At 39.2% G+C, this 15,179-nt stretch overlaps 1 protein-coding gene across 1 annotated transcript in view; it reads right to left on the minus strand.

Moving 5' to 3' along the window:
- Positions 1 to 2,600, minus strand: part of ccn4a (cellular communication network factor 4a) — a 12,214-nt gene extending 9,614 nt beyond the window's left edge. The window contains exon 1 of the mRNA XM_034891358.1: positions 2,307 to 2,600. Within this exon, the coding sequence (XP_034747249.1) occupies positions 2,307 to 2,354 (48 nt within the window). The 5' untranslated portion in view covers positions 2,355 to 2,600. The remainder of the gene's footprint in view (positions 1 to 2,306) is intronic.
- Between the last annotated feature and the right edge of the window lie 12,579 nt (positions 2,601 to 15,179).

A 15,179-nucleotide genomic window follows, 5' to 3' on the forward strand; every position in this document is an offset into this window, starting at 1 on the left:
ATACTCACAAATCATAATATCATCCATATGCTCGGAGCACTGCACTCAAGTAAGGAGCTTCTGATCCATGAAAAAACACTTGCACATGCACAAGTGTGCATTTACACACATAGTGCATGCACACTTAATTTGCAATTAATTGTGAGGAAACAAGCTTAAGCATCTTATGCGACCTATGTCATATCCCTAAGCTTGTTCTTAGCACTTCAATGGAATTATGGTCATATTAATAGCTGCTGTGCTCAATGTTAAAGGCTAATGCAAATAAATGAGTTTTAATCACGGCCGTGCCACTAAGTCGTTCTTCAGATTAGTTAAGTTAGCCCTCAGGCTAATTTGTAAAGCAGGGGAAAACAAAACAAACAGCACAAAAGCTGTCCATCACTCTTAACAAATGCAGGAGCGCAGAGAGAGGTGGGCGTTTCATACGTTAATTATGAAAGCATTGGGTAAAGCCTAATGCAATCATCAGCCCGAAATCGTTCATCTCTGCTGACTAAATCCAGTGTGATTTTATTTAAAAGGTATTTAAACGCTGTCAGGAAAGAGAGAGAGCCCTAACAGAGCATTAAATGAGTTAGAGTAACACATATCTAAGAAAGCTGGAGCAAAACTAAAAGAAGAGAAAGATGCTCAAATAGTGGGGTGATCTCAAAATATTCAGGTTTTAGACATTTAGATATTCATGATACAAACCTTCGATACCTCTTTGAATTTTTTCCAGCTGTCGTGTTTTGGTGATGGCCAGTTAATTATAATGCTATTTTCATTTCTCTGTTGTGAGGAGTGACCATGATGACTAACGACCTTTCTTTCCCTGCTGGTTTGATCTTTTCCCTCCTGTCGGATCAGAGGACTTCAATGTACAGGCATGGACAAACTCTTTGCAGGAAGGTGTGACAACATTTTATATATAAAAAAAATAAATAGACAACTATCACTGGGGTATTGCTTTCTTAAATTTCTCTCCAAAAGCTTGTGACCCTTAAAGGAGGAAGCATAGCTTTGAACAGTTTAAACATGTTCATACTTGGAAAGATGCTATGAAAAATTGCACTGCTTTATTACATTACATCATCAGCTTAAATGATAGTAGCCTAATAACATCCCCTATGAAATAATGTATTATTAGATAGATAGATGCTTTATTCATCCCAAAGGAAAGACAATCATAACACAACAGATACATACACACACACACACACACACACACACACACACACACACATACACACACACACACACACACACACACACACATATGTCATACATACATAAGAATAAAAATAAAAATCACTCACAGAAATGCAATGACCATGATGAGGTAAGACACTATGGTAGACTGTGTGCAATGGTGATAGTGCAAAAGTGAACAGTGCAGTAGATTAGGATTAAATATTAACTATGACTATTACATAGAAACACAACAACCTATAACCCGACTGATTAAATAAGAATAAGAACAATATGTATCAGGGAATAAGTTCTAAGATATAATATGTAGATGTTATGACCACAGTCTAAATTGTGTAGGAACCTATAATGGGGAAGGAACCTATAATTTTGACAGTGTTACATTGATAACTTTTCTTTTTTTAGACTGGTAAAACTGAAAAGACTGCATTTTATTTGGGAATAAATCACGGATTTCTTCTTTTACTCAAGCATTGCAATTCAAAAAAGATGATCCACCGATTTATAGCTAGATGATGGGAGAATGGATCATATAGAAAAAAAGCTTAGTTTCCTATATAACCAGCAGGTGGCACTAGCATGTAACAAACGATGGGAAGTGAAGCTGCAGAGTGGCAACTGCCAGCATCTCACTCTGCAGATTTACCCCGGGATGGTTGATGAATAAACGACTTCTCTTCGGAAATAATTAGAGGGAAAAAAAATGGAGTCCAGGTTAGTCTGTCCATTCAATCAAGCTTTCTCTTTCACAAGTCAAGAAAACGTGAAATAGGCCAGTTACAGATACAGCCAACTCATTTTTGATGTCATCACATTCATTTATGTTACTATATACTTGCCATTGAGTACCACAAAACTATATATGAACTATACAGACTAACGTCCTTACATCAGTAGTTGGGAAAATCAAATAAAAAATGGCAGTAGTCACTAAAACTTACTGTGAATTAGCCTATACAAACACAAGTCCCCCTAGGTAATTTATACTAATGTAAACACACTAATGGACAATAGAGATGCAGAATAATGTTACTCTCACAAGTAAATATGCAGCTTGCACATTAAAAAAGAACTCTTTAAATAATCTATAGTAAATCTATCATTCATCCCACCTGTTGAATCCCGGCTGCAGTTAGAATCCACAACAGGAGCCAACTCATCACTGTTGATGATCTGCAAATGCATTGAATCCAGAATTAGTTCCGTTTTAAACGCATGACACGCCGCTCTCCGCAAGTGTGCTTCATCCTCCTCTTCCCGTCGCTGTCATCTCCGTGCAGCTCTGTCTGCGTCCTGACCGGGACCCACACTTTGTTAAAGAGTCCGGGCTGACGTAAGGTCTGAGAGGACGAGCCCCGCATACCTCAGACAGGGGACGGGTTCTTCTCTTTCCCTCCGCTCCACTTTCACCCGATCCTCCTCCTTCGCTCCGGTGGCTAGAGGGCGTGTCTGGAAACCCAAAGACATTTGCGCTGCTCACATGCCCATACGTACATTAAAATAATTATTGGTTGCTTTAATGATTTCTCATGTCCATGCTCTTTTCTCCATTCCCAGTGAGCTATGGGGATGATATGTAGCCTGCACAAGATGCCCATCTGCATGGCATCATTTAGCTCACATTGTCACAGCTGGTTTGTTTGTGTGGACTAATGGTGTTACACATGCCCATCATGCATTAACTCCAATGCATGGTATATATAACTGTAGGATCTGAGGCAATACTTCTTCAACTTTGCCAACTGTGTTGTATTTATTGGACTGAATTTCAAGCTTCATAATGATTACATGCAGTATTTTCTGACGTTACATGTAACAGCATCTCATCTTTGTCTCAAATTGTGGAAAGCAAACATTTGCTTTTCAAAGAAACAAAGAAATGTATCCTGGCGCCTGCCCACTATACCTATTTTAAGGCTGGGTCTGTGTCTGGCCCACAGATGTTCAGTTCAAATTAATGATGTCATCTAAGTCTGCTACTTTGCTCTCTGTTCATTTTCCTAGAAATGTTAATGTTTCTCTTTGAAATGACGCAGAAGATTGCTGACAGAATTCCACTTTACACTGCTTATGAACCATTTATTTCACTTATGCTGGACCTGTCAAGAGATGGAAAGAGTGATAGATGAGAAATGTGCCCTTTGTCAAGGAGCAAGGTGCCCCAGGTCTGAACCCCTATCATTTCCAGGGTCCTCTAATCCCTGTCAGAGAGCTGTCAGCCTCTGAGCTGATCTGAGCGGCGCTTCTCTCTCTGCTCCGAACGGGAAGACCTGATCCGACTCCACAGCACAATGTACCCACTCTCTCTTCCTCTGGGGCTCTCTTTCTCTCACGCTCAATTTCTCTCCATCTTTGCGTTTCCACTTCTGTCACTTTCTTTCTTTCTTCCACTTCACTCCATTTCATCCATCTCAGTTCAGTTCATTGTTGTTTTTATTTGCACTCATTTGTATCCCATGTAGCCTATTCTGTACCATTTAAGATTTTGTATCGTATCCCTATAATTTTTTTTCTAAGTGATATTGTTTTATAAAATCCCTTGAAATCTGAAAGTAAGTGTTCTCATTGTAATTTTTGATGATTTCCCATGTATGCACACAAGGAACCCTGTCCTGACTTTCTCACTCCATCTCTGTCCTTCACTTTAATCCTCTAACCTCTCTCTTCATGTCTGTCACAATCTGGCTCTCTTAAACACCAAAGGCCTTGCCATCATCAACCGAGACAATACAGAGACAGGAGAGAAGCGTTTAAACTACAGGTGGTATCATTCACACTCATTTCAGCATCTGTCCTCCATTTTCTGGTCTGATACGATGGCAGTAGTTAGTGTTACAGTAACTGCGGGGCTTCACATGGACCTGCAGTATGCATCATTAGGTGACGTCAATCAAAGCGGCGATGCGTGCCAGCTTGTCTGTAATTTCTGTTGGGGTTGCGTTTGGCAAAAATATCTCATAATGGAAGCCAGGTTTTAGGCGACTTCTGCTTTTTGTTCTCACAGGAAGTGGATATAGGGCTCAATTTATCAGCCGACTTAAATTGTTTAATGATTCAGTCGAAGTTTAAAGGTGAAGGCTGTTTAATGGAAAAGCTTAACCGGGAGTAAGAGCAGGAACATCGGCTCATTTAGCCCATTGTCTTAAAGTAATAGTTTGAGATTTTGTGAAATACGTTCTTACGCTTTATTACCAAGAGTAAAAAAATAGGAAAATTGATACACTCTCAAGTTTGCCCACAAAATGTGACGCTAAACCTACAGTAGCATGCGATTAGCATAGCTCAGCATAAAGAATTGAAACAGGGGGAAACAGCTAGTTTGGCTGAGTTAAAGGGGAAACAAAATCCACCCACAAGCACCCCTAAAGCTAACTACTCTTATTTACACAATATATTTTGTATGTTAATCCGTACACAAACGTTTCACTGTAGTCACTGTGAGATCACCAAGCAACAAGTGGAGCTTAAAGGAAGGCACTGCTCCCAGCATATTGTTGTTTTAACATGTTGGTTATTGTGTTCACTTGGGAAATTTAGAAGTGCTGGCAGGCGGGTTTTATAATTTTAAGGATTTTTGTTTTCATCAATCAGTGAATCAGCTAAGCTAACAGACTGCTGTTTGTAGCTTCATGTTTAGTGTACAGACATGAGAGTGGTATGATCTTCATATCCATCTCTCGACAAGAAATCAAATTAGCATATTCTCAAAATGTCCAACTATTCCTTTCATCCTCTTCAGGCCTTAATGATATCCCAGCATGCATTGGGTGGAAACACTGTAGACACATTCAAATCACTCCTTCATGCGCATTAATGGTGAATTAAAAGTTTCTTGAATTGCTTAAACTGAAAGTTTAGGTGAAAACATGCAATCTGCACACACAAACGGCACTGAACCTGAGATCAACAGCACTAATCAGTGTCACCCAATATTAGCATCCCATAGACTCTGTGGGTGAATCACATTCCTGTATGGGAGGTACAGTAAAACACAGCACCCCCTGAGCACTGTAATATCTGTCCTATGAGGATGAAAGAAACATTAAAGCATAAAGTATAAAAGTGAAATAGAGGGCCTGATTACAGGAGTTGACCATTTATGGCTAGAGTCAAAATCCCCTCATTAAAAGGCCCTCAACAAGTCAAACCGTGTTTTGGAAATCTTTGAGCTTCAAAGTCAAGTGGAGTCGGTAATCCTCCTTAGAATGGGAGAATGAATTTACAACACCTTGGGGCGACCAAAAACTGTTGAGGTGATACATGAAAAAGTTCATCACATCAATAGTGTGGGAAAAAAGTTCACATTTTCTTTTTTCTCTGCAGCTAGTGGACTCAAAATAGACTGTAAACGTCTTAAAACAGCAGTGTTTTTTTTGCAGCTTAAAATTGTCAAGATCAGAACAATCGGTCTTGCTATAAAAACATAATAGCTACTGTTAAAGGGAAGTTTGAACATTAATTTAAGAACAGGGAGCTGAAATAAATAGAACATCTAAATTAGCAAGAATAATTTGAAAAAGAAACCACTGAAATATCCAGTAACAGTGATGAAGACATTTAACTTTGTTAGAGTCCTTGTTGACTCTAACAACATGTATCTGACGGCACGTCAATTAACACTTATTTTTAAATGTCTTATATATAAATCTTCTTCCTGCCATGCTAAAACCAAAAATGTAAAAATGACACATTGTGGTTTCACATTGGGTTCTACAGGAAGTGACTGAGCCCTTCAAAAAATAGTCCCAGTAAAACCACACCGTGTATGTTTTTATACTTCTGTCCTTGTACAGATTAAACAAATGAGTTTTGCAATTGCAGAGCCTTGTGTTGCCTCGAACAGACACAGGCAAGCTGTTTCCCACAGTGTCAGTTATGTATGTTAAGTATTTATATTACAGACATGATCATTTCAATCCGCTGATCAATCTCTCAGCAAGAAAGAGCATTTGCATGTTTCCCATAATCTCAAACTACACATTTAAACTTCATTGAACTTTGTGAGCCATTTGTAAGCCTTCGTGCTTAAACTATATAAGTGGCTTGTTATGTTTCTGTGGCTGTATGTGTGGATGTATGTGTGTGTTTGTGTGTGTGTTTGTGTGCGTGTGTGCGTGTGTGCGTGTGTGACAGAGAAAGGGCAAGGCAGGCTGTGCTCAGACCAGTCCAGTAATTATACTGTCTTTATATAGCTCAGTGGTCTGAGACTCATGGACTGAGGAAAACATCTGCTGGGCTCCCCAGTTATGAGAATCCTACATGAACTTGAAACGGTTTAATAGCAAGCGATTGCTCATGCAGCTTGCAGAAACACTGTTTATCATGTAATACAGTATTATTGCTAGATATACTGTGTTATGTTCATAAATAGTTAACACTGTTGGCTTTACAAGGCCAACCGTACAAAATGAGTAGAGTTCAAACAAATCTAAGCCCAAAATAATGCCACTCAGTCAGCTGTTTAAACATCTGATCCATTACATCAGAGTTCAGAGTTCTTTATTGTCTCTTGAGGGGACGTTTGATTTGCAGTTAGAGGTACAAAAAACAACAACAGTATAAACAAGGCGCAAAACATCAAAACATCCTAGCACACCACAACCAACAGATAGTGTGAGAACAGTTCTGACACTTGAAAAGTACACAGTGTAAAATGAAAGTCATTGTGATTGTCTGGAAAAGGGATTTCTAACATAAAACATGCTGAGAGCACGTTTACATGAGTTGGATTGGGAACCGGAAGGGTCGCTGGTTCAAGTCTCCACATGGACCATAGTATGGTGGTGGACTGGTAGCTGGAGAGGTGCCAGTTCACCGCCTGGGCACTGCCATGGTGCTCTTGAGCAAGGCACTGCACCCCAACTGCTCGGGGTGCCTTTCCATGGGCAGCCCTCTCACTCTGACATCTCTCCATTTAGTGCATGTAGGTACTGAGCATGTGTGTGTAATTCAGGCCTGTGTGTAATAACAACAGAGTGTACATTGTAATTCCCCCCTTGTGGGAGTAACAAAGTATACACTATTATTATTACATTATTATCCACCTTAAGTAACAGTTCTTGGGAAGAAATGTTTGCAAAAAAAAATTTCCATCATGCCTGTGTTCGTTAAGTGGAAAATCCTGACACAATCTGCAAACATTTAGTAAGTTACAATCCTGCCAAAAACAACTTTAATTTTAGTTTTTGGTCCAATGCTTTCGGCCCTGTATAATGGGCTTTGTATGAGAAGAGGTGTGTTATGCACATTAATGCAGACATTTCCACCCACAAGGACACACAGCAGTGGCTACAAGCTGAACAATAGTTTTCTTATGATTAAAATGATTTACACCAAAGAACTTCAATGTCTATCATTATTTTCTCAGAGCAGCTGATTTCCACTGGCCGACCCAGCGGGGCTAGATTTATACCTTTATAACATTTTTGTCTGACATTTCCTTTGCCTTTCAAAGATCTGCTTTAATATCTCCTCCTTAACTGACTGCAGCTACATACCTAGACAATAACAGATCAATCAGGATGGGTCAGGCCTGACTAAATGGAAAGTTTAAGGACGCAATCTATAGTCTAAGCCATTTTTGTAGAATGTATTTTGCTGTAGTTTGTCAGCTTTTGGTTCACATTTTAAGGCACATTAGACCACACATTATAACTACAATAAACTACAGAAATATTTCAGTTCCAAATTTATTTTTTTAAACTGTTAAGTTTGGTAATTTTCTCTTTAAAGTGATCAGGGAATACAAAAAAAAGTAAAGAATTCAGAAACTAACAGCAAGTTAGAGAAACATGGTTTGCCTACAGGATGGAGTTTAAAGGAATATTTCATTGTTTTAAGAAGTTAGCAAAACCTAAAACATCTGTGTAAATATACTTTTGGTGTCCAGGTAACTTGAGTTGGAATTCCTCACCTCACGTCAGCCTTGTTCTGTGATTTAAGGCTAGGTTTAGACATGCCTCATGCAAATATATTGTACATTTTGGTAGTGTGCCAGCCTACAAGCCTCTTGTCAGCCTCTCACTCCGTGTGCCTGCATCAAGCTTTGTGCTGTTTTGTCATTTGTTTAGCTTTTGGCAGGCAAGAGATGAAATGTACCCAAAGCGAGGGACTTAGATGGCTGCAAGATCCCAACTGCTCTCAAGATTTTTAACAAAAGCCTTTTAGAGCATTTGTGTGGGGGTCAACAATAAGTGGCCCAGTATGGCTTTGACTGTAGTTCAAACCAAACACTGAAATTGATCGTTTCATTTACACAAACATGTTTTAGTTATAAATGGCTGATTTGTTAAGGTCCCGGCATTTCTTGATGGCATGACCCCATCCCACTGTAGGAATGCATGGTTCTAGAGTGTTTACCCTGGCTAGAGGCCGAGCCTCAGGACGTGTGATTTTAAAAAGCTTCCATTTGTAGTCAGGAATCAGCAAAATATGCTCTCTGACATTCAGATGGGTACACAGCCCAGAGACCAGGCATCACTGAGACTTTTCAGCAGCTGTTTATAAAAATGCCTCTGGATCCTTTTGCACCAAATCCAAATGACTGACATGGCTAAATGACTTTGAGGCATTCTCAGGCTTTAATGCCAGATCTCTTACATCAGCATCTAATCCCCTCTGCATTCATGGAATCAGTCATTGGCTCTATTTCAGGTATTTACCTTCATTCTGATACAGTCAAATTGATGGTTGAAATGACACAATTGGAAAGGCAGGAAGAATCACATAGTGGCACAAGGAAAAGAAGAAGAGGAAAACATAAAAATCATAAAATCAGTGTGAGAGTCCTGGCTGCCTTATCTGCTCCATGTGTTGAGACATTCAAGAGGTTAAGGAGAATCTTGGAGCCATCGTAGCTGAAGAGATTTTCTTAAAGTGAAGTGAAGCCATAAAATGAGAGCTAAGCATATCCCCGGAGAACAGTTCCTTCGAAAACCACACTTTATACGCGGCCCGGTTCACGCAACCACAACTCCAAACCTGCAGGGACCAGTTGAAAGTGAGACGGTATGACAGGACTTCATAGAATATATAGAAGACTGCAAATCTGTCAGCAATCATTCCAGGTAGCTGCAGTCTTTTTCCTTTGACCTTTCGTGCTTTGTGAAGTTGGTATTAAGAGTGTACGAGGGCCAATTACGCACTGGGGGGAAAATAACCTTCAGATGGTGAAAATCTCTTCAGTAGCATGTGCACTTGACCATGACATATGTGATAGCTAATAGCTAGCTAAGTTCTTATATTGTTGTGACCTGGGATCAGATTCTCCTCGAGGCATGTTGGTGCTGATAGGTGTTCCCCGTTTTATCCGTACACATTTTTCCAAACATGGACAAAGTCTGATACTGAAAAGTAAAGTTTATATTTGTTTGTCCTATTTTATTCTAACAAATAAAAAAAGATTAAATTAGTTTTTGATGCATCATTGAGATAAACTACTTGAGTGAAAAGGAGGGGGGTAAAACTAAAATACGACCACTTTTTGACGGCAGAAATAACGATGTACTCACCTCATCCTGGACTCTGATGAAAGAAGTTGAGTAATGGCTGGTCAGTTCGGGCTCGATACCTTGAACACAGATGACCTCTCATGCTTTAGTGTTTAGGTGACTAGATGAAATGTACAACTGTCCAGTTTTCCGGTCATCTAAAGTGTTAGCGTCAGCAGAGAAAGTCAAAGGTCATGCGGAGAATAACATTAGTGAACTTCATATGGTCCACTTGCTTGAACTTAAAGAGTGATGGCTGTTTCTTCTTGTACATTAAAGTTGCATTATGAGGCTCCATATAAAATATTGCCAGAATGACACAGACACACTACCGCACAAGTAGAAATCCTCACATGGGCGTGGGCTACTTACTGCATGGAGTCTATGCGTACTAATATAAACAGGCCTTTTAACAGTTAAAGCTATCCTATGTAGTTTTGGCTAAACAGCGGCCACAATGGACTTTTACAAGATCGCAGAAAGTACTAATCTATCTAAAGTTTGCTAACATTATCTGACAAAAAACTACTGGTCATACCAGACCAAGTAAGGCAGTCTTGAGTGTTAAATTGAACAGGGGTGGGTTTTATTGCTTATAAATTCAACTTTTTATTTGTAAGAGGACGAATGGGTTATTTATTCTTTCAAAAGTCACATAGTCTCGCTTTAAAGAAAAAAAATGAAATATGATTTTATTGCTAAGTTGTGCCATTAAACTTTAAAAAAAGACATTTATTTCCCTCATAAATGACCTTTCAGTCTTGCCAGCTGTACACCGGGGATCACAGTCTGCATTTCAATCTGTTCTGTCTCTCATCAAACACACCAATGTGAGTGACGTTGAGCTTTCTCATACATCTTGCATCCATGACAGGATCTATATATCCTACTAAGCCAGCAAGCTTAGACTAGAATGGTTTCAGAGTGAATGGACCATGATTTTAAGAACTGTTGTCACAGTTCCATTGTGGATTGTTTCCTAAGAAAAGTAATAAAGCAAAGCATCTGCCTGAAATGCCAGCATGAGCTTAATGATTTCAAACAGTGGCCAGTGGAAAAATAAGTGTTTCCTTTTCCTACTCTGATCAGATAGTCAGGGCCCAGTTAGTGAAATAGTTCAGTGTTTGTGTAAAATCTTTATTTTTACTGAGCTGAACGAGTAAAATATTGTTGGATGTAAAAATTTGAAGAAGACAACATTCTGTCATGTGATCAGGTAACATGACTTTTACATGACATTATCTGCGCAGGACTGTATATTATTACATTCCACACAGTGACATGTTACTTATAACAAGTTTTCACTTGGCAAATACATGCTTACGCCAAAGCTGACAACATCATTAAAGTCTTTATCAGATCTGGCTCTGGGGCTTCTTTGGGATTTACACATCTTAAAAACAGCTGTTTATGTTTGTTGGGGTGGTGGATATACTTTCACAGGTGCACAGTGAAAACATGCATCATGAAACTAGCTCTCTGACACATAATGACTGGGTAATAGGTGATGACGCAGCGATAAGCGGTAAACTCCCATCTAGAACGCTGAAGAGAGCGATTGTGTCCACTGATGCAGACTCTCATTATGGGCTTGGCGGGGCTGGCTGGCAGGGCTGGCTGGCAGGGTAACTGATAGTTACCCTGCCCTGGATGTGAAGACTGGCATTATCCTTGATGTGTGTGCATGTGAAGCGTGCATGTGGAGGTGGAGGGCGAGGCTGGGGAATACACAGGTGGCCCACAAAATCTCTGGTAACAGACCCTTTCCCTCTAAGCAGAGCACACCTTTGGGGATTTTACTGATGGGAGACATGTTAGTTTAATGGCACAATCAGTGTAAGGCTGAACCTTCTCCACTAATGACTGCATGATGTCAAATCATAACCTAATATAACCTTACTGACTTAAATGCATTAAAGGTGCTTTCCACATATTTGACACACGGAAGTTAATTTACCTGTCATGGGGGAGTATGACTCAGCCAGTTAAAACAGTTGTATAATGTCTCCTGTGGTTCTATAGGAAGATTTCTTCTGAAAAAAATAACGTTGACAAAGTCATCAGGCACAGAGTGTCTAACAAAACATGCTATTCAGTTGCATTATTCAGTTGCTGCTATGTGTGGAGCTGGAGCCCTTGAGGCTTAACGCGAGGCTATCTCTGCTTCTACTGTATCCATCTAGACCACTCTTTTTAAAATCTGTTTAAGAAAGCACACCACTAAAATCACTGGAAGACCCATTTAAGGCCTCTTTTAGGAAATGCACATGTCAAATCATGTTTCTCTTGCATTTACACCAAGGGTTGTGTTTACTTTCTGTCCTTAAAGTTGTTATACATTATAGTTGTAATCAGTCCTTGTTGATTTGTTAACAGCCATAGTTACTGTGGTAACAGAAAGTGCAGTTTAATACTACAGCAAAAAGTCCCCGAGCAACTGCTGTGTCAGAAATACAACAGAGGAGCAGCTGCTGTATCTGTTTACTGTGCAGCCAAACAAACGCACGCCACTTTAATCAGCATTATTATTTTTAGTGCTAACTATGCTGACAAATTCAGGGCTTAAAGTATTCCGGCACCGGCTCCGGCGGTGAGGAAAAATAAATACATAAATTTGGGAACTTGCATGCGGTTTTATATTTTTGAGTCAATTGATTTCACCTACCAATCATATGAGAGCAACGCAACTCTAACTAACGCAGAGCTTAAACTCGGGCCTGGTGCCAGATTTGTGGGGTATGACCATTTTTAAAAATAAAAAATAAATTAAAAAAGTTCACGTGGGATTTGTTTTTGATGCGCCAAGTTTAACCAATCATCGAACTTCCACCTACTAATGAAACGAGTTCTAGCTAATCAGGTAAAAATTAGGGAGGGTCCTTGCCGAAAAGCATGAGGTCGGTGTTTGGTCTCCGTGGTAGCTCTAGTTGAGAAAGGGGTTAAGAACAAATGATGCTGGGCATGAATAGAGGACAAGAGCAAAAGGGTGGAGACGGGAAACCGTTTAGCACTCGGTGCCTCAAAATGAGCACCTGGCTGCAGCGTGTGTTCAAGAAAGCTACTCACCGTACGGCAGCAGCGGTAAGAAAGTGCTTGCTAGTCCTTAGATGCTAGTCACAAAGTTTCGTTCCGTGCACGCTGTCCTACTAGTACGTTAGTTAGTTAGCACCGCGTTTGTGATGAAAACAATATGTGTTTGCACGTCCATAACGGAACACAATTTCTCATTAGCGATGGCCACTGTTTAAAATATATCTGTAGCCCAAACTGCCTTCACAAAGCTGTCTGCTGGAGTCAGCATGGCCGTTATTTAAACATAACGGCCTCATCCCAGAGTTTAGACATCTAGCTATGTGAAAAGCTAAACAAAGCAAAGTTTTTAATAAATGTACATGGAGAAACTAATGTCAACATGGACAAGATCTTGAATGTACTAATTCACTTTCTTGACGATAACCTGGCCAAAGTAACAACAAAGAAAGTTTTGTTTTCACAATGATTCAGTGTAAGATTATGATATTATTGCAATATGAAAATCTACATTGACTCTTATTTAATATTTGGTTGGAAGAATTAAAAATGTATCCAAAACGTTTTACTTATTACACACGATGACTTTTATTGTTGTGTAATGTAAAAAGGACTTTAATTGTTTTGCCTGTCAAACTAACTTTAATTTCTTTTCACTTTAAGCCCTGCAAATATAATGCGTTTCCTGACTGTTTCTCAATAAAAGCCACACCTTATTTAGTGAATGAATTTAATGTGAAGCAGCAGCTGTAGGAAATGCAGGGTTTGAAAGAATTTTTAAGGCCAAAAAAGGGAGAAAAAAACATAAACAGATTTTCCTAACATTAGTTATTTGTAGTTATTTATGAGTTCTGACTAAAATAATATGATAGTAATTTGTCAAAAAAATTGTCACAACAGATGAGCAGAACATCAAAGTATATTAAAGTTCTGATAAATGAAATGTATAAAAACACAAACTTAAGATATGGAACTTAAAGTCCTTTGACCAAAAACACAATAAAAACTGCAAAATAATCAGAGCGTTGCCAACAGGGACTAGCAACGCAACACTCATAACATGGTTGACCGTTATTATTTATTCAAATCAGCCATTATAAATGCAGATACCGATATTTCAGAAAATGCCTAATATCGGCCGATAATATCGGCCTGCCGATATATTGGTCGGGCTCTAGTTTGCTTTGGCAGTTAATTAATACAACTCTGATATGGCTGTGGGTGAGTGAATATGCTAATATGATAACTGGATTACATGCTGCATTGCTTTCTGTAACCCTTATGTGTGTAAATACTAATTAAATCCAGTGTAGATATGGCGGACTCCACCACAAACAATGAAAACTACTATAAAGTGAGTTAATTACAGAGTGCAAATACATTAAATAGCTATTGCAAGAGGGTACCAGCCACAGTTCTCTAAAGTACCTTCACTTATCTAGTGCCATCACATAGCGCAGGACTGGGTTCTTTTAAAGGTTGTTGCGGTTCACTGTAATGTCAGTGATGTAATTCTTCTGAGTAATATTTTCCTCTACATAGCTGAAAAAAAAGCCATTGAGTTAGGTCTCAGACTGGAATGAATGTTTCAGGTCTGGAAAGGTTTTCAGGACTACAAGTTGTTGTTGTTGATTCACTGAGGAACTTTTGGGAGCTTTTGCTTTCCTGCCAAAAAAGACTAAACAGAGGACAACTTTGCAGCACTGTGGTCTACCCCCTCACAAACTCTGCTTTAATGATGGAGGTTTGCAAGTACAGGCTTACATTTCTTTCAATGCAATTTCATGTAATTATGTTTCCATTAAAATCACCCAAAATGATTCTGCTGAAGTGTAGTTGGGGATAACATGCTCTGTTATTATAGTTATTTTAAACCACTAAATAAGCAAATAGATATAACAACGTTAATTCATCTGAGGATTATTATTATTATTTGTGAAAGCTTGGAAGAATGCATTGATGGATGTGAGAAGCAGGGAGGACTGATTACTTGTGCATATGGTTTTGTGGATAAGATGCTCCAGATGCCTGTATGACCCACGTGCAGGGACCACATCACGTTAATGATTACAGGCTAACTGGTGGAGGATTTGCGGCTCTATATGTAAGTAATTTAGGCTCCAAGTCTGTGGCTAAAAAAATCTGCAGATACATACACATGAGCATATAGCAACACACACCCTGTTCCTTTCAATCCAGTTTGGACTCCAGTGGCCTTGCTTCTGTATTTAGATACTGCTCATTACAGTGTGAGAACACAACAACTGCATAAGCGCTGTCTGAGTGTGTGGAATGTGTATTGTTTTTAGGAAAAGAGGAACTATGGAAAGACTCATAATAACAATACTCACCTCTTGCTTCCACTGCCTGCCAAAGAGTTTTAAAGGCATATGAAGACATCTTGATTTAGACTTCTAGAAAAAAATAAATTATGAGGGAAATTCCTTACAGTCAGTAATTTTGTAA

This window comes from Etheostoma cragini, chromosome 14, assembly GCF_013103735.1.
Source record: "Etheostoma cragini isolate CJK2018 chromosome 14, CSU_Ecrag_1.0, whole genome shotgun sequence".
Classification (NCBI taxonomy): Eukaryota; Metazoa; Chordata; class Actinopteri; order Perciformes; family Percidae; genus Etheostoma; species Etheostoma cragini.